Genomic DNA, 24,920 nt, shown 5'->3' with positions numbered 1-24,920 from the left:
AGCAAAGCGTTTGGGCTACGGCTGTGGTTGTGGCTCTGACTGCGGCTGCGGCAGCCACCACAAAGTTGCATGTGCTGCACGTTGCACCCAGCTCGTTGCTTGCCACATGGTAAAGTTTTTGATTTCGTTTTAGTCATAAACAAAGTCGCCCGATTAAAACTTTAGCTCACTACTTTCCGCCCACGCAAATGCAGAGAACGCGTTGACGAGCATACAAAGTCACTGAAGATCAGCCAAGTGTAAAACTCATCATGCTGCTCCGCCAGGCTTACACTAACTATGCACATGCTACGTTCAGTTGTTGTTGTTGCTGTGCGGAAATTAGGAATCCATACCAGCCTCGAGCCTCAATTTAACTTATTTGCATTACTTTTGGTTTTCTTTTTTCTCTCTTTGCCTTTATCACTCACTTTGGCAAGCAGAGCATCAGGAACAGTTTTACCTCTATCTTATCATATCGGTGACAGCGGGCGTTCTGCTATGCCTAACGCTTGTCATCGGACGACTCACCCTTCAGCGACGGGGCAACCGTTTGAAAAGGAGCTCCAGTGTCAGTGGCGTGGCGAAAAACTTTGCAGAAACTCCAATCGATGGCACTGGCGGGAGCGGCGGTGCTGGTGGAGGAGGCGGCAGCAATTTCCAACAGATGGCAACAGGTGAAACCCATCTGGGCGATACTTTCGGTGACGACATCTCCGACATCGATGTCGACGTGGACTTAACAGCTCCGATGCCATTGTCTAGTCTATCATCACGGAACGAGGTGAGTTTCAATTGGAATTGCTTAACAAAGCGTGCCATGGCCATGATTTTCGAAAATCCTTATGTAGATTTGGGCAGAAATTCGTGGAAATGGGGTTTAAGCTTCGACTGAGCTTTGTCGAGGGGGCTACTGCTTCTAAGTGCAATTACAGTTAGCTTAGCATACGGTAATTAGTTAAATCACCTTCCAATAGCTGCAATGAGTGCTACTAGACTCTATTCAAGTCGACTCTGTTCAGCTCCAGCCCAGAGCTAGTGGCCTGGTCATTACCTGTAGTCATTACCTTAGGTAAATAAACATCTCTAAATATGGAAATTTCATTGTTCTTGCTTAAGCCAACAATAGACAACGAGGGCGCATCAAAAGCAACGGGCTTGTTGTGGTTCTGTTGAAAGGAAATGAGAGGAAACGGGCGCCAGGGAAGCTCCCTTGCCATTTAACCCATTTTGGGCAGACAAAGCAAGGAGTCCTTAAATCGCCTTGTTGCCAAGCCCCAAGCCCCCAACACCCAAGCCCCTCATCTTTCAACTGGCACCTCCGCTGGGAGAAACGTTAGTAGCCTTGCTCCGAATGCTCGTTGCAACAATTTTTGTACTTTTTGTACTTTTTGTTGTTTATTTCATGGGATCTGGGCAGCAACAAATACCATTGCCGCCTTATACAAGCATAAGTACTATATATATATACACTATATACACATACCTATATATGCATGAATGCGAAAGCATTCTGACGGTTTGTTGGACTGTGTTGAAGGGTTGAAAATGAAAATTACTGCACCTGCACAGCCTGCACAGCCTGGACAGCCGCCTAAGGGACTTTTCACATAAAAGATGAAAATACCAAATACAAACGCAAATACAAAGATGTTTGCAACAAAACCGACCCGTCGATTTCTTGTACTGCCTGTAGATTATTTTTAAGTCGGTTTGATTGAAAGAACTTTGCACAAGCTTAACTATAAGTATGAGAACTTAAATCAAAGGACAATAAACAACTTGCAGCAATAAGCTGGAAAGATGAGCAAGTTTTTGGAGAAATATATAGCTAGAGTTGTTAAATATCAAATAAAGCTGAAGGAATTATTTTTATTGAAGAACATTTACTCAGCATGAACGGTGCCCTCTGATTAATTTAATATAAAGATTTAAAATGCTGAAAGCAGCAAGCAGCAAGCAGAGAGCAGTGAGCGCCACTATAGTTACATATTTGCTCGTTTCCTGCACATACATGAAATGGGGGCAGGTGAGCAGGGTATCTCATGTCTGGGCCTGCGTCATTTTCAATTGCAAGAATAAATGAGCAGCAGCTTAACTTTACTTTACTGTGCTCTGCCCTTTCATATCCTTTGTCGTCGCCGTCAACATCTCGGCAACTCATCTGCATGCGGCATAAAATGGCATTCGCAACCGTCGGGCATGGGCCAAACAAACAAAAGACCTCCTACATGACATACGCACCGACGCCCAACTGTAACTACGCTGGCTTAACAGGCGCTCAACCACATTCACATCCACATCCACATCCACATCCATCGTCCACGGCAACCAGTGTGCTGATGGCACCACCTACGCAGCCCAACATTTACACCAGCATGGGCCATCCAGCTGTGAGTGGAGCAATGACCATAGGTGAGTAACTCAGTGCGTTAAGCTTATTTATATTAAAATGAAAAACGTTCAGTATAATATATAATTATATATTCAATTAATCCGAAAATGATGCTCGTTTATTTTATATAAATTTGTCACGATATCGTGATAATATGTAATCGCCGTTCACATAATATCCATATGTACGCCGTTGTTGCTTCACAGGTCCTCACATGCTGGGCCCCTCAAGCTTGGGTGGCGTAACGCCAGCTTATCTCAGTGGCACCATCATGGTCCCCGGGCATCAACACACGCATGGCGGCACCCTGCGTCGCACTCTAATACCAACCAGCATGGGCCTGATGAGTGCGCCCTCACCACCGCCGGCGATGCTGGGCACTGGTGGCGGAATGGCGCTGCCGCCGCACTCGATGGCCTCCACCAGCGGCAGCGGCGTCTACTACGATAGCACAGTGCCACGCAGTCTGGCACGCGGCTTGTCCACTGAGAGCGGCGGACAGTATTTCCTGGGATGACACTCGCTTAACCGCAAGGCTTCACTGCCCATCGCCATTGCGGTACGGCCGCAGCCACACTTGAACTTTAACATGCTGCCAATGTCTGCGACTATGGGCTTGGGCTCGCCCTTGGTGACCGAGTCCAGTGGCAGCCGTGCGGGCACGCCTACTAATGGTAACAAAACGGATATACCAGCAATCACAGTGACTGCCTCGCCGGGACCGGCCTCCATTCTATTGGCCAATATGAAACCGCCGAATTCTGGCACTGACACACGTGCGACCACGCCCACCGGTAACAGCGGCATGCCAATGTCTTCGTCTGGTCGCAGTCAATGTTTCTAGGATCAGTTTCACAGTTCAGCAATCGTTTTCAATTGTCCCTCTGAAACTGAACGGAGCCAAGGACCAGCGGACGATGATCTTTTCTACTTGTAAATAGCATAAAGACTCAATTGTCGCTCTGTTTTCCAATTCAAGTTAGTAACATTTGACTTACAATTTAAGCATATTTCTGCGATTAATCATAAAGGAAGAAGTTCAGAGGCTATCCTGTAATCATAACCAAATCAAATTACCTTCAATGGACTAGGATAGGCATGGATACTCGATACGTACTCGTCACGTACTGCAATCGAGAATTTCCAATTGTTTTAATGCATCTAGAAAATTCAACATATTTAGTATAAATTTTAATGCCATTGAACAAAACGTATATTGAAGTCTCTCAAATACATTGGTATACTTAGAATAATACAGTTTATAAATATAAATATATATATATATGATACTCATCTTTCATGAATTTCTAGTCTTAAGAGCATGAGGTTTACATCAAGCATGAGATTAATTTTATTTGCCTTAAAACCAAAAATGGTAAATTATAAAGAAAGAAAAAAATACTAAAAATTTGTATATCTAATGTATTCAAAGTTCCGAATTAGGAAACATTACAACAGTAATTCAATATACGAATTCTACAATCTGAATAGTTAAGCTCTAATAAGTCAGTGCAATAGAATGACAAGAGTACAAGAGCAGTAAGATGATGAGGAGGAAACACTTGTAACTAAGAAATGCTAACCAAATTGATTTGATTCATTGATCCGCTGAAGAGGTTACCTAATTCTGTTACTTTTTATCCATATAACAATACAAGGCTACGAAGCATCTTTGAGATCCGTGAGAGCCGCTACACGTGTATTTGGCAAATTGAATCGAGCGTCAGGTTTCAAAGACCAAAGCTGATTTTCTAGATAATTATGTGCTTAAATACAAGTGCACAATAAATACATCAATTACTAAAAATATCCGTTCACATATTGAATGTGCTATCAATGTTAAATATAATCGTTCATAGTGAATCGTAACACATACAAAAATAAATAGTTGAGAAAACTTTAGAGATTGTTAAACCCACACAAGCAAGCAGAGCAACCAGAGCGCCAAAAAGACGCAAATATCTGCGTCTCTTTGCATTGGAGATGAAAATGTTTCCCATTCAGTCCAAAGCCAATTTAATTTATTGTTTATATACAAATAAAGCAAGAGCTAAACACTATCTTAGATATGCTCAGCATAAGACCAGAACAAATATTGTTTAATAAACCAAATGGGATTATTCAGTTCTTAAAGAAAACAAATTGAAAGCAATTGTGAACAATTTTGTTATCGATCGTTTATAATTTTTGGGGTTAAGATATGAAACAGGGTAATAAACGAATATACGTATTATTATTAAATAAATTAACTGTGTTCTCGATATGGTGAGTATGCGCTGCAGGAAACGGAAACACTCGAACTCAATGCGAAAATAGAATCCTTGAAATGTGATTGGCAAATGTGAGTATTTCCGTGCTGTTTGTAAAGCATATTGTTGCTCTCAATAGATAAAGTGTTGTTTTGGTTACACCTACTCGGGGCGTGGCCAATCTGAAAATACTTTGACTCTTTACAGAATAAAAAATTTAATGAAACACAGCTTGAACCTCAAAATGTGGTAAAGAAGTTACTGCTGAACTACTAGCTAGAGGGCGTAGCAAATCGAAAAAAGAAAACAAATTATGATGCCCTAAGAACTGTCGGAGAGCACTGAGCTGTTGCTGTCTTATACATATGTACATATATGTAAAGTCCCATTGTTGAACTACAACAAAATATATCTTGATTTTTAATTAGTGCAACCGTTTGGGGACGTTCGCCCTGGCTCGTGCTGGGCCCATACATAATTTTATCTGAGGCAGCAATTGGCTTTTATACACTCTGAGTGGGACAACAAAATGTGGACTCAGATATACTTCATGACGAATAATAATACGAAATAAGAGTTCCTTTCGTGTCTGGCTCGTCTGAAGTCTAATGGACTGCAATTGATTATGTCTGTCCATAATGATGAAGCAGCTCGACCAAACAATAAGTATGCTGAGTGACTGACTGCTCTCGTTATGAAAATGTATTCACGAGCATTTTCTTTGTTGGCAGCGGCCGAGCCAAAGCTAAGGGTAATGACGCCGACCCACCCATTCGACCGCCCAGCCGCCCAACCACCTATTGGCAATAAGTTGTTAATGGCTCTGTGGCGCAAGTGGACGATGCTTGTAAGTATGTTGAGGGAAAACTTCACCATTTGCAGCGCTAGCACAGGGCTAATTATGATAAGTGGCTGCAAATAGTTGTCGCTGACAGCCGCAGCAATTTGGACTACCGTAACCAGCAGTGACCAAGCTATCTTTCCGCGAACTGTGAATCACGAACAGAAGCTAGAAGGAGATTCCCTTGGAGGCTGGCACCAGTCGCCAACAACAAAAACAAAAGTTTTTCAATTAAAAACGTTAAATAGCCACAAGCACTTAGCAATAAATTCCTGCTGCGACTGGAGCGAAGGGAACAATAAAACACCTAATGAAACGCCATTGCCTAAAAACAACAATAATTATAAGCTAGAATTGAAAAACATAGAAGTCCTTATAATCAAGTCTCTTAAATTACATGCAATCTATGTTTGTAGCTCGAGCTTGTTATTTTTTCTCTCACTCCCTCTCTCTCTTTCTCTTTCTCTTCGAAATTGGAGCCTGGCGTAAATATATGTTATGTTTTGTCTATTTTGTAGATGTTCGGGGTTTTATTTAACGAACAACGGGGCGTATGCTGGTTTTATGCAACAATTTAATGAATTCGCTGTTTAAATGCTGACAAAACCATAAAACAAGATTTGAATGGCCAGCAATAACAGCGCCCACAACAGCAACAACATCAACAACAACTGATATATCTATACATATTTTTATACACATGTACACAGATACAGACACATTCAGAGGCGTAGCAAGGACATGTTATAGGGGTAAATGAAAAAAAAAAATTGAATTTATTATTGCTTTCAAAGCGTATTGATTTCATGCGGATATGCCTTTGTTCGGCAAATATTAAATGCCAAATAAAAGTCGACTTTATGGTGCTTTACATATATTTCTTTTTAAACAAATAGATAAGTCCGTAAAAAAGTGCTACTCTGCCTTATATCTGGCTAATGAAAGATAGCTTAAAATATATAGTTTTTCTCTGTGTGCTGTGGACGGATATGAAAACATTTTTTGATCAATATTTGAAACGGTAAATCGCATAGCTACGCTCCTGCAAACATGTATGCAAGTAAGTATATTTGCGAAATAACCACGCGGCTCAGTGGGTGTGGACCACCCATTGGTCATATACAATGATTTGCCAAAATATTTCGCGTCCTGTTAAATCCGTAAATGAAAAACCAAAAATGCGTTAAAGCATTTGGTTTCCAACTTGCTCTCTCAATGGAGCCAACACATATGTGTACTCATAGCAATGTTTGCTGTTCAAATTGGTTCTGTAAACGTTCAAAATATGAAAGTTCTTGCAGGCTTCACTAATTATAGGAAAGCGAGTCAATGAATGTGGCAGCACATGTAAAGCAAACAGCACAAGGCGAGCACTTTCATCACAAATGCGATGCAGAGAATTTATAACTACTCAATGAAATTGTAGAACATTTCATTAATGACGATAACATATTTAGTGAATATTGAATTACTGCTCATATTTCGAAATTACGTAAAATAATATTAAACTACAAATAAAACGCGTGAAACTCATTTCATGGCATGCTAACAGCATATACAGTTTCAAAATAATTTTGTTACATAATTAACTGTTTCGTTATTGATTTTCAGATGGCCAAAACAGCTTAGAGCGCAAGATACAGACAGTTTTTTAATTTATGCACAAAGAGTTATATAATTAAATTAGTTTAAATACCGTAATGTGTGGAAATGAAGGCTTCATCATGTAGTCCGACCCTTGACCTATGCTGCTTGGTCAAACAACACCAGATATACCAACATAATACATATATATACAGTATATACGTAATTTAGTTGGTTTTGCCTTGTTTTGGTCTGCTGCTGCTGCAAATGAAAGGCTAGCGAAATTGTAAGCGACTGACAGGTCGGCTTATTCATCTATAGGGCAGCATAATGCACCTCAGCTATGCCATTATGTTTGTTGTAAAAGGAGTTGAACATGGCCAGACTTGACTAATTTCAGAATGAGGTGGCAAAACGAAAAGTTTAACATTGATGCACATGAATAATTCATTTGGTAGGTCAATCAAAACGCATTCGATATGAACTGTTGTATGTGTTAAGCGCCGCCAAGGGTATATCATCATCGGTGCGTTATAATTTATTTAATTTGAAGCATCCTGCACGTTCCTGTTGCTGCCCACAGTTCCCTTATATATACGTTTTTTTTACAAATTGTTTTAGATTCTCTGCACGTTCCCAACGACGCTTTTCAGCTTCAGCACCAGCACATTGCATGCTGTGCTGCAATAGCGAATCCGAATGCGCAAACTCCCACCTGAGTCCCAATTCATTGGGAGCCAAGCGCTGCCCGCACTCACGTCTGCAGCCCGCTCAGCCCACAGTAATTGGCGAAGTCACTACCGCTGCTATCCCTGTTCACGCCCACGACGTTGCCAGCGCCAGAGCCAGGACCATGAGCAGGAGACGAGCCACCAAAAACGCTGATTCAGGTCATTGTATGTAAAAATTAATGGAACATTTTCCAGCAACGAGAATTTCATCTTTCCTTTTCACGTATTTGTACACGGCAGCTTGTCCGCATTTTCTGTACAGCTCCTGTTCGCCAATCACTTTTTGCTACCAATTTGTGTTAGTTCGCCTGAAAAGTTTCATTTATTTCATTTGTAAGTCTGAGCTCTAAGCGCAAACAGGAACATCAACCCGTTAAATGCTATAGCAAAAAAAATGTATTATTCCTATGCACGATAAAGTGGTTAAAAAAAAGTTGAAGGTTTAGCAGAATGTGCTGGCTTTAAGCGTTCCTTAACTTGGTAAGGAAACCACACGATTTTGATTTCATCCTTTAACTCTTTTGCATTGAGAGCAATTTATATTAATAGGCATTAGCGGCGGCTTTCAAAAACTGAGCGCCAACAATTGCATATATGCAAGCTATTTAAGCCCTCATTAAGTCAGAAAAAGTTTCTCAAATATTTCAACTATTTTACGACGCCTAAGCACCGGCATCGGCGAATAGGCCGTGAGGACGTGCCGGACGGGGTGGACGCGTGAAACGCTTGACGGTGTCCTTATGGAATTTATGCAGCCCGTGATGGCCTTATGCTGAAACTTTCGCCATTGCCTGAGTCATGCCCCGCGCAGCAGCCTCGCCTGAGAATTGGCGAGGTAATGCTGTTATCTGTATGAATGTGGGTGTGTGTGTGTGTGTGAGCCACAGATGGGCCAAGCCTGGCGTGTCTGTTGGTAAATGCTCTTTAACTTATTACAGACGCAGCTGCTTGAGCTTCGTTATGCCAATCATTTCTATTCCGGATTCGAGTGCGTTCGCAGCCATCAAAGCTAAACAGTTTACTGCTTAAGCCCGCAAACCATCAAAAGGCGTAACGCCTTAAAGCCAATGCCATCTGACACTTGTCTGCAAACGCCAATTGAGTCAGGCGCCAATATTAAAAGATACGATAGATACATTTCGAATTGGAAGCGGTTAAGCTTGCAGCAGATTTAATTTTCTTAAGATGTGAATAAGCGTTTGCATTTTAATGCAGCTCGCTGCACGCTGCACGTTGCATGCTGCACGCTCAACTGTGATAATGGGTATTTCATTTAAACTAACGCTCAAGCACTTCCCTGGAGCGGACATTCCCATAGCATAAAATATGCTGCGCATCCGCTACCAAGCTAACCACGGCCAATGCGCGTTATGCCCCTTTAAGCCCTTACTACTCCATTGGCAAAGGCGCCTTTAAAATTCCATGACCCTAATTTTTTCGGAAGCAACTGCAACATTTGAAAAACTGCAATTAGGCTGTAACATGTCGTTGGTGGGGTCGGAGGGAATTTTGGGGTGGTGCTGGTCGGGCTGCTGGCTGGCGGTTGGCATGTTTAGGGTGATAGGGTGCGTCTGCTTTTGGGTTAAGCACATGTTATGTTACAGTTACAGTGACTCAGTCACCTTATACTTCGCACAGTGCACGCTTAACGAGCAGCGCGGGGAGCGGGTGGCGAGTGGCGGCTGGCGGATGGCGGGTAGCGGGTGGCGGGTGGCGGTCACAACTGAAATGAGACTCGTCGTGGCCTGGCTTGGCTTTGGCTTGGCATGGCGTTGGCTTCGTGCCACCAGCTGCAGCATCGGCAGCGCCAACTGCACCCGGCATCTGGATGGATGCAGCAATTCAAACGCAGGTGCAGGCGTTGCCAGTGTCACCATTTCAACCATCTCCGGCTCTTTGCTGCTTTTTGCTTTAGATACGAATGTATGTGTGTGTGTGTGTGTGTGTGCCTGTGCGTGCTTTGCTGGCTACCCGCAGATGCTATGCATGCATGACAAATATAATTGCAACACTTTGTGGACTTGTTTGAAGTGAGAAGAATTTTGACACCATTTCGCTCTAAGGACGCATTTCTTTGCATCTTTAACTTAATTTGCTGCCGTCGGAGTTTTTAATTAAAGCCAAATGCTTTGTCAGTCAAAGTTTGTGGTAACATTAAACAAAGGACCCAAGAACGTAGACGTTTGCCTCAGTTTACGTCTCAAGCCAAGAGCCTTGCCTTCATTGAGGTTCAGCTTTTGCAACTAGAATTCGTTTCGAGCTTCTTTGCTTTCATTTGTGGTTAATGTTTTTCGTTGACACCAACTTAGAATCTATTCAGTTCAAAGGGGAAATTCACTGAAATAGTTCCTTCCACTGCTAAACTTCCTTTTGTTTCATATATAAGTTTTTTGTTTCTTTAATTTCTTTTCTTATTTGCGACAAAGAGATATCTGAGCTTCAGCCACTTAGGCTGAGTATGTAGTTGTGCCAAAGCCGTTGCTCAGCATTTGCTGATCAATCCAGTCACGAGCTAAGGCGACATTGGCGTAGGCAGCGGGTACCTCGTCATTGCATCCAATGCCCCAGGCGACAATGCCACTTTGTTGGTAACGATTCTCCGATGGTAATCCAATTGGACATGCGAGCGGAGCACCGCCATCGCCTTGACAGGTGTCGACGCCCCGCTGGCCGCCAGCGCACATGAACGAGCGATCCAAGGCAAACTTGGGACCGAGTCGCGTGTTACGCAGCCGTGATTGACAGCTGTTGAAGTCGACAACGGGCAGGGGCACACGTTTCATTATAACGCTGTACTTTCCAGCGGCACCGAAGACATCCTTGCCCCAGCCGGTGGAGAAGCAGGTGGTGCCAGCCGTGCTGCTAGCGCCCTGGGCAGGCAGGCAAACCACATTGATGTGATCCCCCATTGTGAACGGCTGTGAGAGTATAACCAATGCAAAGTCATTTGCAACATTCCTGATCTTGAACTGTGGATGCAAAATGAGTTGCCTGGCCGTCTGCTCCTGATACGGCAGACGCTCTCTAGTGGTTTGTGCATCCCATTCACCTGCGCGAACTAGGAACGAGCCCGGAGCATGCGACAGTAAGCAGTGCACTGCAGTGAGCACCACTTGCGGATGGATGAGTGAGCCGCCACAGAAGTAGCTGAAGTTGTTGGCATGCAGAAGGGCAACAGTCCAGGGGAACTCGCCGAAACCGGCTTCGTTCTGCGTCGCGCCAGTTAGAGTGAAGTCCAATCCGCCGACATTGCGAATGCCACAGCCGCGCGGCTGGTTTGGCCTCTTTTCCAAAGGCGTTGGGTTTAGTACCTCTTGGCGTGTGCGATTGCCGGCACAGCAAACGTCCACGGACGAGGGACAGACGGGATCGTCCTCGCCAAAACGAATGTCGATGACGCCAAAGCCATCGAATGCACCATCCTCAGTGATGCTGTTCGTCGATGGATCGCACATATAGTAGGGCACGCAATTGCAATTGGCCGTCTTGCCGCTGATCGATGTGAAGTCAATCAGCGGATTTGAGGGATCGATGGGAACCGGTGTAACCACCTCAGCAATCCCACCGCGAGACGGCGAGTTTGGCACGCTTGGATTCGTATTGAATATATCCTGAATGTTTTTCTCCACATTTGATGATTGCTGTGGAGCGGCGAACACACACGAGACGCCTATGAAGGCAATGGTAGCCCATGCGAGATTCTGATGTAGACCCATCCTGTTTCGAATTGGAAGAACTTGTTAATCGGGTTTGACTTGAGAAGGTCATCATTTCAAAATATACTTTAAACGAAGACCTGATAAGGTCCAAATAAATATTTCATAAGAAACGAATTCTTATCAAATTTCAATACGACAATACGACAAAGCATCAGTTAAAGTAAATAGATCTCAAAAATACATATTTACACACTGATTAGATGTTATATTTTTGTAATGAAAACCTGTGGAGCATGTTTGACTCGTTTCTAATCGCATTTCAAATAGAAAACAAAACATTTTTATCACATTAAATTATATATAAACATGCAAAATTGAAACCGAAAAACATTATTAACTCTTACGACTAAATCTAAATGGGGAATTCCAACTAAGTAATGACGTCAAGTTAAATCACAGTAACTTAAGGGCATTTCCCAATAACGGAAACTTTTGCCAAAAAAAACCAAATTAAATTGAAACTCTAGCTATTCTTACTAACCTTCAATTATGCAGTTTCAGTAACCTTGACTATTGGTCGACAAGCCAAACCACAACGGTTGATTAATACTTTATTTCTTTTTTTCTTTTTAATCTCTCTATGGGAAGCCAGACAAACTTTTAAGCCCGTATTCCAACCAGTTTCAAGAGCTGTGACCGCGAACGAATTTCATTAAAGACTACAGCCAAAAGCTTTGAGCCAGCAAGATACATGCGACGCACTCGTAGAAATGCACAGTGATGAGCTTTAAGGTAAAAGCTTTTAAGCGCCTTAGCACTCTCTCTCTCTCTCACTCGCTCACTGTCTCTCGACGCTTGAGTCTGATAAGACAGAGAGATAATCTGGAACTTACAATAAGCAAGCGTCGAGCTCTCTTCGCTGCGCTCACTCACACGCACACATCATGAGCACAGTCCAGCTTGTGATCGACCCATTAAAAGAAACCGGTTTAGGGGGTTTGTATGGCACAGGCACGCACACACACGCACGTCTTCACTAGTCGAACCTTCAATTGTGCATATGTCGGCCAATATATCAATGCACTTAATATTTATTGTTGCTAAAACAGTTGATTGAATACAATCGAGTTGATAATTTAATTATAAGAAAGCAAACAAACTTCCATACAAAAAAATTATAAAATTAAATTATTAAGTGCATAATGCACATACCAAAAAAAATATATAATAAAGCTTAGACTGGACTTTTTGAAAAAACTTGACAAACGCCATGCGAGGGGAAGAAGGTTTAGACGGCGTGTAAAACAACTGTTCAGTTCGATTCAGAAGACTATAAAAAGACTTCTTAATGATTGCAAATAATTTGATAATAAATTAATTTGTTTAAGTTAATTACTTCAGCTTTTCGGCATACAGCAATTACAATAATAAATAATATAATAAAATTCATATATTACATTAAATAATTCAATGAAATTGTTAGTTAACTTTATAACAAACAAATACACAAAGCTCAAGCGACGACTGTTGATCTGATAGTAGATAGCTTGTAACTATATCCCATACTTATAATAATGATATATAATGTTTGTCAATATTAGTCATATTTTACAATAAATTTCTGAGAAAATAAACCAAAAAAATTGATCTCTGTTTGTAGGGTTCACTATAGCGAAAGCTAACTATGCTTAAGCTGAACCTTGCTATTTGCATACCTAACAATGGTCTTTTGCAAAATATTTGAATTGACACCGTCGGCCAGAATGTGTTGCCTGTGGGCAAATACTCGACTGTGTACACATGGCCCAATGCATGTGCAGAAAAGGTATGCAAAATCTAAAGCGTTTGATTGGCATTGATTGTGGGAAACCCTTGGGGCATTTCCTGGCCGCAATCAAGCCACTTCGGCAAATTATTAGCAACAATCATTGCGAAAGTCTTTTCTGTGTTGCAAAAAAAAATAAAAATGTACATAAATATATATACATTTCTTTGTTCTTAAGTTAAGTATAATTGCGGGCATGCATGTGCATACATTATAACCATAATTGAGCGAGGATGAGCATATGCAAATAGCGCAAACTTTGAGCACATTTGCTGCATCGTGAAATACGTCTGAATAATAATTAAAAGACGCCTGTGTAAATTGTATTCAAGGTCTCGAAGAAACAACAAGGATAAAGGAAACAAAGTTTCGCAATTACGCGCAGCGAAAAGTTTGAAGCAGAAATCGGTGGTTTAATAAGCTCTGAATAAAATATTGTCTACTCCTCTTTGATTGTCATCTGGATTTACTGCAAAAGTTCCGGTTACTTGCTTTCATATTCTTAACGGGTGTTTACACAATATAAATCTTTATATTAAAGTAAATAAAAATATTTTTCATTTTATGTTTCCTTGCTGAAAATTACAGCTAAATAATTAATAGATAATTGAGCAATTTCAATTCAAGGTTTGGATATAAGCATAAAAGCCAACTAAAACTAACTTAATCCGTTCGAAAACCAATGTCATATACTATATATATCAAGCGAAAACCATCTAGTCGGGAGTATCCGACAGACAGATACCCTGAATCCTGCACAGAGCTGAAGGATATTAGATCAGAGATCAAGGAAGAAATGCTAAGATTGAACAATAATAAAATTTTACACTTTGAGTCAAGCTTTCCTTCGAGGCCGCTGAAGTCATACTAGGAGAATTCGACTCCCATTAGAGAATAGTGGTCAGAGACGCCTCCTTCTGCCAGATAGATACACTTGCAACACACAAAAGTTACACCAATTTTGGTGATCTGGAACAATGAGCTTGAATGTCTGATTAATTTTATTTTAGATTAAGGAACTCAAAGATTAAAAATGAAATTAGTCGTGAGCCTTTTAGTAGCTACATCTATGTATTAAAGTAGTTATACAATTTTTAAAGTTTATAGTTTTAATATACAACTTGTGTTTGCAAAACTTACCTTGTGAACATACATTGTATGCATGTTGTAGATAGCAACAATTACATATGCAAACGCATTCAATTAGATAAGTTCAACGAACGATTCATTGATTTGCATTTTGCCGGTGGAAGCGGATTGTTCAAGTTCATTAACTTTAAAAGCATTTCACAAATTTAAGCCTAGCCAACTTTATACATATATACACATATATATGTATATATATTTATATATATATATATATATATATATATATATATATTTATATATATATATATATATATATATATATATATATATATATATATATATATATATATATATATATATATATATATTTATATGGGTATAAAGTTGTATATATATGTATATATACAATATATCTGCACGTATACTTTGCTTTGCTGTAAAATGAAATAATTGAAACAGACCATACGGGGCTCTCCAAAAGTACCCTACACCTGACAGATATGTGAACATATACTTGTTTATTGATGTGTATTGAAAAAGTTCAAATCAGCTTTACTGCTTGAATAGTCAATCAAATATTAAGCAACTTATGTGGGATATATATATACGTATACTTGATTTGTAGTTAAAAATAATATAATCAACTCTCGTCATTTAAGCTTTTTCATAAAGATTTTCTATCTTGACTTAGCATATAATTAATAGATATTCCTTATACCTTCATCTTTATTTCAGAAATCTATTACAATTATTATTTAAGTCAAATTATTAATTTAATTGCCAATAAATGGACTTTTGAAAACCTAAAATCAGTTCTGCGGTTCTGCAGTTCTTATATATTTTGATTTATTTTGAGCACCAAAAAAAAATAGAATAAGCTACTTCTTCCTACACAGTCTTTCCCAAAAATTCTCCACACTTTTAAAATATATATTTAAATAATTTTAAAAGGGTTAGCCAAACCATATTTCGCATTGGCAAAAAAGTTTTCCAGCTGCAAAAAAAAAGTGACTAAAAAATGTAGTCAGGCAACACTAAATAAAGAAACTGAAAGGAAATGCCATAGTCTATATTATGAGGACCATAAATGAGTTACGTAATAGAGTTTCATCAATTCTATTGATGGCAATAAAAATTCAATGAACAATAGAGAGAGCGTGAGCCAGGGAAAGCGTAATTTATGCAAATCTTTTCTAAATTGGATTTTTAGCAAATTCAATAGAAATCAAAGAACTGTTTGACTATATTATACATATCCAAATTGTAAGGCCAGATTAATGTAATATATATAACAAATTAATATGGTAAAGTGTTTTGAGTATAAGTAACATGGTATATAATTTATGTTCCTAAATTCGTGTACCTTAAGTCTAGTAGCTCTTGAAATATCAATGCACTGTTAAATGAATTGTTTATTTATGGAATTCGTTGACTTTAATTACTTGGGAGTGTTTGTGGTCAAAGTATTCACCATTTTTTTTCCATTCCTTCTTGGAATTTGTAACATGCCCTAGCAAAAGTATATAAGCAGCCAGTGGAAAGTTGTGGGTTTAATTGCTTTTTGTCTGGCAATTCGGACACACACTCTCGCTGGATTACGCAAGCCTTCGACGTATTGTGATTTATAATAGTGTTAAAGTGAAAATAATTCCCAAAGGACAATCGAACAATTAAATATATTATCCCTTTACTCATATCAAGTGCTTAAAAACTCAGTGCAATGGCGTCCGAAATGTTGTTGAAAAAGAACAAAAAATTCTCCAGATCTTATCCTGATTCGGATGGGGATGATATTGTTATTTCTGGCATGGCCGGCAAATTTCCCAACTCGAAAAATATATCGGAATACGAATACAATCTTTATAACAAGGTTGGTAAATATCACGAACTACGCAAAGCAGAATAAGTGCGAGGACTATACTATATATATAAATCATTTTTAAATGCAGTTCATAAAAAGAAAATGGCTCAATATAAATAAATCAATTCATCGTGGAAATTTGTAAATGAAAACTCTGGAGCTTTGCTCATTTCCGACTCAAAGCGGTATCTGAAACAAACGCTAACTAAATATATTTATAAACGTGAATTCTAGAAAGTTCTACAACTCTAGCGAAACACCTCAATTTGATTTTTAGAAAAAGTGAAACCATGAAAATTCTCTTTAAAAATGAAAAGCTTAAAAAAATTTTTATAGGTTTTGAGCCTTGGTGAAAAGAAAATAACTTTATGAAAAATATCCTTCATATTTTACTTAAAATTAAGAATAAACAATTTCTTTTGTTCACTTAACTTTTGATGTAAAAACTAAAACGAATAGCATACATAAAAAATTTTAATAAGATTAAAATAATTTTTTACTCTTTCTAAGTTTGGCTAAAAAAAAATTATTCTGGGAAAAGTACAATTTTCAATTTTCACGGCTATTTTAGACCACTAAAATTAAAAGCTTCAAAAAATGTAATCTCAGAAAGACTTTAAAACGACTTCTTAAGATATATATATATATATATATATATATATATATATATATATATATATATATATATATATATATATATATATATATATATATATATATATATATATATATATATATATATATATATATATATATATAAAAATATATATATGTGAGCTTCTTGATTTCGCAAAAAAAAATTTGAACACGTCTTGAAATATTGGTTAAATGCACTAACATTCTCTGCTGTTGTTAGGTTGATATGGTGGATGACGATGAGCGTCGTTGGCGTCACTTCAATCCAGAGATTCCGAAGCGTTCCGGTAAAATTAGCGAAATCGAGAAGTTCGATGCGACGTTCTTCGGAGTGCACTTTAAGCAGGCGCATACCATGGATCCGCAAACACGCATCCTGATTGAGACGGCATACGAAGCGGTCATCGACGCGGGTATCAATCCGAAGACTCTGCGCGGTACTAAGACGGGCGTCTATGTGGGCTCCTGTATATCCGAGTCGGAGAAAACCTGGTTCTATGAGAAGGTCTCATCGGGTGGCTTCGGCATCACCGGCTGCAGTCGCGCTATGATGGCGAATCGAATTTCCTACTGCTTAGGACTGGAGGGTCCATCGTTTTTGCTGGACACAGCTTGCTCCAGTTCAATGTATGCTTTGGATAATGCATTCAGTGCCCTTCGTAATGGTGAAATTGACGCCGCAATTATTGGTGGCTCGAATCTGTTGCTGCATCCCTTTGTAACAATCCAGTTTGCTCGGTAAGCATATATTGCTATACCAAGATTTAGTCGAAACATATTTCTATATCCCTTCCACAGACTTGGTGTTTTGTCTCCGGATGGTTTCTGTCGTCCTTTCGACAAGGACGCTAGTGGTTATACCCGCTCTGAGACAATTAACTGCATGTTTCTGCAAAGGAAGCGAGATGCGAAGCGCGTCTACGCAAGTGTCATTTACTCGAAAACCAACTGTGATGGATACAAGCCAGAGGGCATTACCTACCCATCGGGCAAGGTTCAACAGAAGTTGTTGGAAGAGTTCTACAAGGAAATTGATCTGACGCCCAATGACTTGGGCTATTTGGAAGCGCATAGTACTGGCACCGTTGTGGGCGATCCAGAGGAGTGCAAGGCAATCGATAGTGTGCTCTGTAGCCAACGCAAGGAACCACTGCTAGTGGGCTCTGTAAAGTCTAATATTGGGCACTCAGAGCCTGCCTCTGGCATCTGTTCGCTAGTTAAGGCCTGTTTCGCTTTTGAAACCGGTTTGATTGCACCCAATATCAACTTTACCGAAGTGAAGCCTACAATTACAGCGCTTGCGGAAGGACGTCTGATTGTGGTTAAGGACCCAACTCCGCTGCCCAAGCCATATATCGGAATTAACTCCTTTGGCTTTGGTGGCGCCAATGCCCATGCCATCTTGAAAGCATATCCAAAGCCAAAGGTTAACTTCGGCATACCAGAAGATGATCTGCCCCGAGTTCTGACATGGGCCGGTCGAACCGAAGAAGCTGTCCATGAGATTTTCAACGCAATCGAAAAGAAACCTTTAGATGCCGAATTTATTGGTCTTTTGCAAAATATTCAGGAGGAAGATGTGTCCGGAATGGTGTTCCGAGGTTACGGCATATTTGCGAATAATGGCTTGGAGCCCACCAAGGCCTTGGCCAAGGATGTGCAACATTACACTGGCCTTAAGCGACCCATCGTCTGGGTATTCAGCGGCATGGGCTCGCAATGGAACGAGATGGGCTCGTCGCTAATGATAATTCCCCGTTTCCGACAGTCCATTGAGGTCTGCCACAAGACTTTAGTGCCGAAAGGAATTGATCTCATTGATATACTCACATCGAATGATCCAGCCGTTTATAAGAATATCTTACATTCCTTCGTCGGCATTGCTGCGGTGCAAATTGGTCTTACAGATGTTTTGCGCTCACTTAATCTGGAGCCAGATTACATAATTGGTCACTCCGTCGGAGAACTGGGTTGTGGCTATGCAGATGGCGGCTTGACGGCTGAGCAAATGATTCTCGCTGCCTATTATCGTGGACGAGTCAGCGTGGATACTGACAAAATCCGAGGTGCTATGGCCGCTGTTGGCATTGGCTACAAGAAGATCAAGAGCATGCTGCCCGAAACCATTGAAGTGGCCTGCCACAATAGCTCCGACTCCTGCACCATCTCTGGGCCAATCGATGACGTTAGTCGATTTGTGGATGAATTGAAATCGAAAGACATCTTCGCCAAGGAAGTGCCCTGCTCGAACATAGCCTACCATTCCAGATATATCACGCTCATGGGTCCCCCATTGCTCAACTACATGAAGGAAACAATACCACACTCGAAGGCTAGAACAGAAAAGTGGCTGAGCACCAGTGTGCCGAAGAGCGACTGGGAGCAGCCTGAACATCAGCTATGCTCAGCCGAATACCACACAAACAACCTATTGAGCAGTGTACTCTTCGAGGAGACTTTCGCGCAGCTGCCAAATAATGCGTTGACTATCGAAATAGCTCCTCACGGCTTGCTTGGCGCAATTCTTAAGCGATCTATGCCAAATGGTATTCATATTCCGCTGACGAATCGAGGAAACAAGAACAATGCGCTCTTCTTCATGACTGCGCTTGGCAAGTGAGTACTTATTGCTCGTATTTACGTATTTATCTAATATTTCCTTGCTTTTCAGACTATATCAAAACGGACTTATGGTACCAGTTGCCAATCTATATCCCAAAATTGAGTTCCCCGTCTCTCGCTCCACGCCGAGCATTAGCTCATTGATCCGTTGGGATCACAGTGAAGATTGGTTTGTCACCAAATATGAAAATATGAAGACCAAATCAAGTGGGGAACGTGTCTTCCCCATCAACCTGGCCAGCGATAATGAGGAATTCATGAGCGGACATGTCATAGATGGTAAAATTCTTGTCCCAGCAACATGCTATTTGCAGTACGTTTGGGAGACCTTCTCACTTATGTATCATGGACCAAGCTATATGGACGTGCCAGTTGAATTCGAAGAAGTTCAATTCCTCAGAGCCACAAATATGTCGCTTAACGGAGAGGTCGAGCTAAATGTCATGATTCACTATGGCACAGGTCACTTTGAGGTAAATGAAACCTTGATAAAAGAAAATAAATTTCTAATTCCATATTCAATTCTTGTCAGATAACTGAAGGTGGTGCCTTAGTGGTTACCGGCAAAATCAGAGAGATTGAAAATCCCACCATACCGGAAGTCTATCATTTCGAAAAGGAATCCCAATTTCCGATGGTGTCTAAGAAAGATTTTTACAAGGAACTTAAGCTGCGTGGATACCACTACAATGGAGCGTTCCGAGCGGTAAAGAGCGCACGTTCCGATGGACAATATGGTCAAGTCGAATGGAACTACAACTGGGTGACATTCATGGATGCAATGCTACAAATTCATATATTGGGCACAGACTCACGCTCCCTTTTACTGCCAACGAAAATCCGTAAGCTACGTATCAATGGCGTCCATCATTTCGATTTGATGACGAAAATGGATCCTGAGAATCGCGTATTTGATGTCTATGTGGATCATAAATTTGACCGCGTTGTAGCGGGAGGCATTGAGCTGATTGGACTTCATGCAAGTCCAGTGCAAAGGCGCAGACCTCCCGGCATTCCAGTTTTAGAGAAATACGAATTCGTGCCCTATTTGCCAGCTCCAGAAGTGAGCCTGTCGAATGCAGTCCGCATTTGCGTACAACTTGCCCTGGAGAACGTTCCCACATTAAAGATGAAACTGGTCGAAGTCGATACTGATGGTAGAGAAACTGTTTTGGATAAGTTCATCGACGCTATCGAAGATCTGCCCGTCGTCACTGGAGAGTATATGTACTTGACGGGTAGAAAAATTGAGGAAATACCTGGCATACATGTAGAAAATGGAAAGTTGTCTACTCTAACCAATTACCACTTCGTGGTGGGTGGTGGCATTTGCGGAGAACTCAACGAAGACGTGATTACCAATGCGCAGAAGGTGCTCGTAGACAACGGCTACCTTTTGATCAGAGAGCGACCCACAACGAACATAAGTAGCTTAAAACTACCAGAACAATTCCATTTGATTACGGTTATTCCGATTGACAACAGCGAGGAAGTTTTCCTACTACTGCAAAAGATTTCTAAGAAATTGCACATGGAACCGACTGTCGTTAAGGTCTCGGAGAACGACTCGACCTTTGATTGGATTACTCAGGTGCAGGCCGCAATCAGCATCAAGAGTACTGTCGTTATGTACGCTTTTAAGGAAGAGCTGAATGGTCTGATCGGCTTGGTCAATTGTTTAAGAAAGGAGCCCGATGGCAATCTAGTCACCTGTTTCTTCATTGATGATCCAAACGCACCTGAATTCGATCTAGCAAATCCATTCTATGCAACCCAATTTGCGCAGGGCCTTGCCTTCAACATCTATCGTCACGTAAGTTAAATCTCAGCCATATATAGATCATAGATCATCATGATCCTTATGCATTCAATGGTGTAGGGTGCTTGGGGCAGTCTGCGACATCTCCATCTGCCTGTGAATGATGAGGCGAAGCCTAGAGTGGATCACATTTATGGAAACGTGATGCAGCGCGGAGACTTGTCATCATTGCGCTGGTTTGAAGGTCCCCTTGAGCCCGAGGATTGCACAATCAAAATTACGTACTCATCGCTGAACTTCAGAGACGTAATGCTTGCCACGGGTCGCCTAGCTGTTGAGTTATATGGCTCGAGCCGCATCGATCAAAATTGTGTCCTGGGCTTTGAGTACTCCGGCATCAATATGAAGACCGGTCGTCGGATTATGAGCATGGTAGTGAAGGGGGGTGTTGGATCGTATGTGGAGAAACCCTCCAAGCTTATCTGGGACATTCCCGATCACTGGAGCTTGCAGGAAGCCGCTACGGTACCAGTTGTCTATATTACAGTCTACTATGCCTTCTTCATGGCCACCGATATCCGCAAGGGCAAGAGCATACTTATACACGCTGGCACTGGCGGCATTGGCTTGGCGGCCATTCGAGTGGCTTTGGCCTATAATTTGAACGTGTTCACCACGTGCAGCACACCTCAGAAGAAAAAGTTCTTATTGGAGACATTCCCGCAGCTAAAAGGTATAAATGAATCACTAAATGTTTTGATTTTTCTAATACGTAATTTTCTTCTATTTAGAATCTCAAATTGGAAACTCCCGCGATACGTCCTTCGAGCTAATGGTGCAGCGTGAAACTGATGGCAAGGGTGTTGACTTTGTTTTGAATTCTTTGTCGGAGGATAAGCTGCTGGCATCTGTGCGCTGTCTTGGAATGTCGGGACACTTCCTGGAGATTGGCAAGTTCGATATGGCCAATGACACTAAGCTGGGCTTAAGCTGTTTCCTAAAAGAACTCACATTCCATGCTGTGTTGGCTGACAACCTGTTGGTGGCTTCGGATGAGGATATTTGGGTAATCATTGCCAGCAGACACATCCACATTTAATCCAACTAATTCAATTGTTATCTGCAGCACTTGAAGAAACTAATTGATATGGATATTGCCAGCGGCATTGTACAGCCCTTGCCAGTGACAGTGTTTCCGGCGCACGAGCTCGAGCAGGCCTTCAGGCATCTGATTGGCGGCAAGCATATTGGCAAAGTCATAATTAAAGTACGTGACAGCCCAGAAGCAGCCGAAACGTTGCCGGTGCGTGTCCTTAGCCAAGTGTACTTTAAGCCGCATATGAGCTATGTCATACCCGGAGGCTTGGGTGGATTTGGGCTGGAACTAGCCGATTGGATGGCCCTGCGTGGCGCCCGCAAGCTGGTGCTTAGCTCCAGCCGTGGCATCACCAAAGACTATCAATCCTATCGCATTGCGTATGTAAATGGATATGAGCACTTAACATCTAAATAATCCAATTGTATTCCAATTCAGACTGTGGAAGACTTACGGCTGCGAAACTCTCGTTAACACTGCCGACATATCAACAATTGAGGGCTGCCGCAATCTGCTGCTGGAGGCGGCCAAACTGGGTCCAGTTGGAGGCATTTTCAATCTGGCTGTGGCACTGCGGGACGGCATCTTTGCCAACCAGAACATGGAGCAATTCGTGCAGAGCTTCTCTCCAAAGGCTATTGCCACCAAGCATTTGGATCTACTGTCTCGCATTCTCTGTCCAGACCTAGAGCACTTTGTGGTATTCTCGAGCGTGTCGTGCGGTCGAGGAAATGCCGGACAAACCAATTATGGTATGGCCAATTCAATCATGGAACGCATCATCGAAATCCGTCACAGGGATGGACTTCCTGCAAAGGCCATTCAATGGGGTGCTGTGGGCGAGGTGGGCCTTGTCGCTGACATGGCTGAGGATAAAATTGATATGGAAATTGGTGGAACGCTGCAGCAAAGAATCTCGTCGTGCCTACAGGAGTTGGATACATTGTTCAATGCAAAGTCACCCATTGTTGCCAGCATGGTGGTGGCCGAGAAACGTTCGGGACGTTCCGGAAATGAAAGTATTATCGATACGGTAATGAACATCATGGGCATACGTGACCTGAAGTCCGTCTCCCTGGGCACAACCCTTTCCGAGATGGGCATGGACTCGCTGATGGCTGTTGAAATTAAGCAAACACTCGAGCGTGACTTTGAGCTCGTATTAACGCCACAGGATCTCCGTTCACTCACCTTCCAAAAGCTGCAGGAGTTCATGGAAGCCAGGGAGAAGGATAATACGGATGCCGTCAAAATGATTTTTGCTTCCGAAGGCCAAGTCATAGGCATGGACTTGATGCTGCGCAACCTGGGCGATGAGTCCCACTGTGACCAAGTAATGTATGCTCTGAAAACCCATGCTCCGCCTTCAAAGCAAAGTATCCCACCCAATATCATAATTCCCGGCCTGGAGGGTACAGCAGGCCAGGCCTGGTATAATATAGGCGCCAGCTTGAACAGCAGGGCCAACGTGCTACAGCTCCATCAATTTGCTAAAGCTGAGACTGTCAGTGCTGTAGGTAACCTGGCACTGGAGGTAATTAAAGCCCACATCAACATAGTCCAATGTGAGTCTAATCATAATTTCTTTGTAGCACGTGAAGGCACTTCTGAAGCCCGCAGATCCATTTTACCTGATTGGCTACTCTTATGGCTCCTATGTGGCACTACAACTAGCCGCCTTGCTGGAGAATTTGGGTTTCCGTGGACACGTCCTGCTGATTGATGGCGCCCCACACTTCCTAACAAGGCTAACGAAGCTCCACTTGGGCGCAGATTACACCGACAATGATCTATACGACTTGCTCTTCTCAAAAATAGTCAGTCAAATATTCCCGGATGAAACCAACGAGTCCGCTGCACTAATGTTCAACAAGCTCGATACTCTCAAAGAGAAAATGGAGCTGCTAATGGAGTTTGCGGACAAACAGAAACTGTACAGCAAAGAATACTGCCGCGTTATAGTCGAGGCCATGTTCCACAGGGTTAAGATGGCCGCCCAGTTCGACGTGGACAGCATAAAGGACTTGAAGTCGCCGATTACTTTAGTACGGCCCGCAGAGGTCTCTCTGCAGGACATAGAGGAAGACTATTGCTTATCCCAGCTGACATCGGGCAAAGTCACACTCAAGGTGATTGAGGGCAACCACACGACCATGCTGGACAATCCAGTGCTGCCACAGATTATAAACGGCTTTGACCCTGGTCTATTGGACGACAAGAACTTTGAGGAATATATCCGCGACGTTAAGCCAGTGACCGTGGCTTAAAAACTCTATAACATTATATCTTTTATTATTATCTAGTTATTTTCACTTTAACGCTTCAAAGCTTGCATCACATCTTATTACTCTAATAACAATAAAACATGTTTTCTTACAAATTTATGGCGTCTCACATTTGAACATGCTCTCGAGGGAGATCTGCTAATTTAGCCTAATTGCTTAATATCAATGCTGATGAACATTTTCGTGTGAACGCTCTGAACTGATCTTCACTAACGAACCTAAGCCACTTTATTTTTTAACAAAATCCAGTTTAACAATTTCAGAATATGTTCAAATAAATATCTTATCTGAAGCCAAACAAAAACAATA

The 24,920-nt window shown here is 41.5% G+C and overlaps 3 protein-coding genes across 8 annotated transcripts in view; 2 read left to right on the top strand and 1 right to left on the bottom strand.

Annotated features, from left to right (window-relative positions):
• The window catches only part of LOC111598493, a 28,750-nt gene extending 25,838 nt beyond the window's left edge, over positions 1–2,912 (top strand). For 5 of the 6 annotated variants that reach the window (XM_023313782.2, XM_023313790.2, XM_023313755.2 and 2 more), the window contains 3 exons: positions 423–763; positions 2,202–2,394; positions 2,581–2,912. In XM_023313782.2, coding sequence (XP_023169550.2) covers positions 423–763; positions 2,202–2,394; positions 2,581–2,891 — 845 coding nt within the window. In that variant the 3' untranslated portion in view covers positions 2,892–2,912. Of the gene's footprint in view, positions 1–422; positions 764–830; positions 1,318–2,201; positions 2,395–2,580 lie in introns of those variants that run through there. The other variant, XM_023313800.2, reaches the window with a different exon arrangement.
• A 7,237-nt stretch (positions 2,913–10,149) lies between these two features.
• LOC111598705 (phenoloxidase-activating factor 2) lies at positions 10,150–12,167 on the bottom strand. Its single transcript, XM_023314093.2, has 2 exons — positions 11,980–12,167; positions 10,150–11,496 (listed from the first exon to the last, which is right to left on the bottom strand). Exon 2 carries the CDS (start codon positions 11,493–11,495, stop codon positions 10,227–10,229), a length of 1,269 nt encoding a protein of 422 aa, XP_023169861.1. The 5' UTR covers position 11,496; positions 11,980–12,167; the 3' UTR covers positions 10,150–10,226.
• Positions 12,168–15,928: 3,761 nt separating this feature from the next.
• On the top strand, positions 15,929–24,831 carry LOC111598659 (fatty acid synthase). The gene is made up of 10 exons (XM_030224755.1): positions 15,929–16,222; positions 17,070–17,587; positions 17,648–19,465; positions 19,521–19,944; positions 20,004–21,284; positions 21,351–21,963; positions 22,022–22,296; positions 22,357–22,706; positions 22,765–23,860; positions 23,919–24,831. Exons 1-10 carry the CDS (start codon positions 16,073–16,075, stop codon positions 24,591–24,593), a joined length of 7,200 nt encoding a protein of 2,399 aa, XP_030080615.1. The 5' UTR covers positions 15,929–16,072; the 3' UTR covers positions 24,594–24,831.
• The last annotated feature ends 89 nt before the right edge of the window (positions 24,832–24,920 follow it).

Source organism: Drosophila hydei, unplaced genomic scaffold (genome assembly GCF_003285905.1).
Source record: "Drosophila hydei strain 15085-1641.00,03,60 unplaced genomic scaffold, DhydRS2 tig00008119-arrow-pilon, whole genome shotgun sequence".
NCBI lineage: Eukaryota > Metazoa > Arthropoda > Insecta > Diptera > Drosophilidae > Drosophila > Drosophila hydei.
This window is presented reverse-complemented; position numbering and strand designations above follow the sequence as displayed.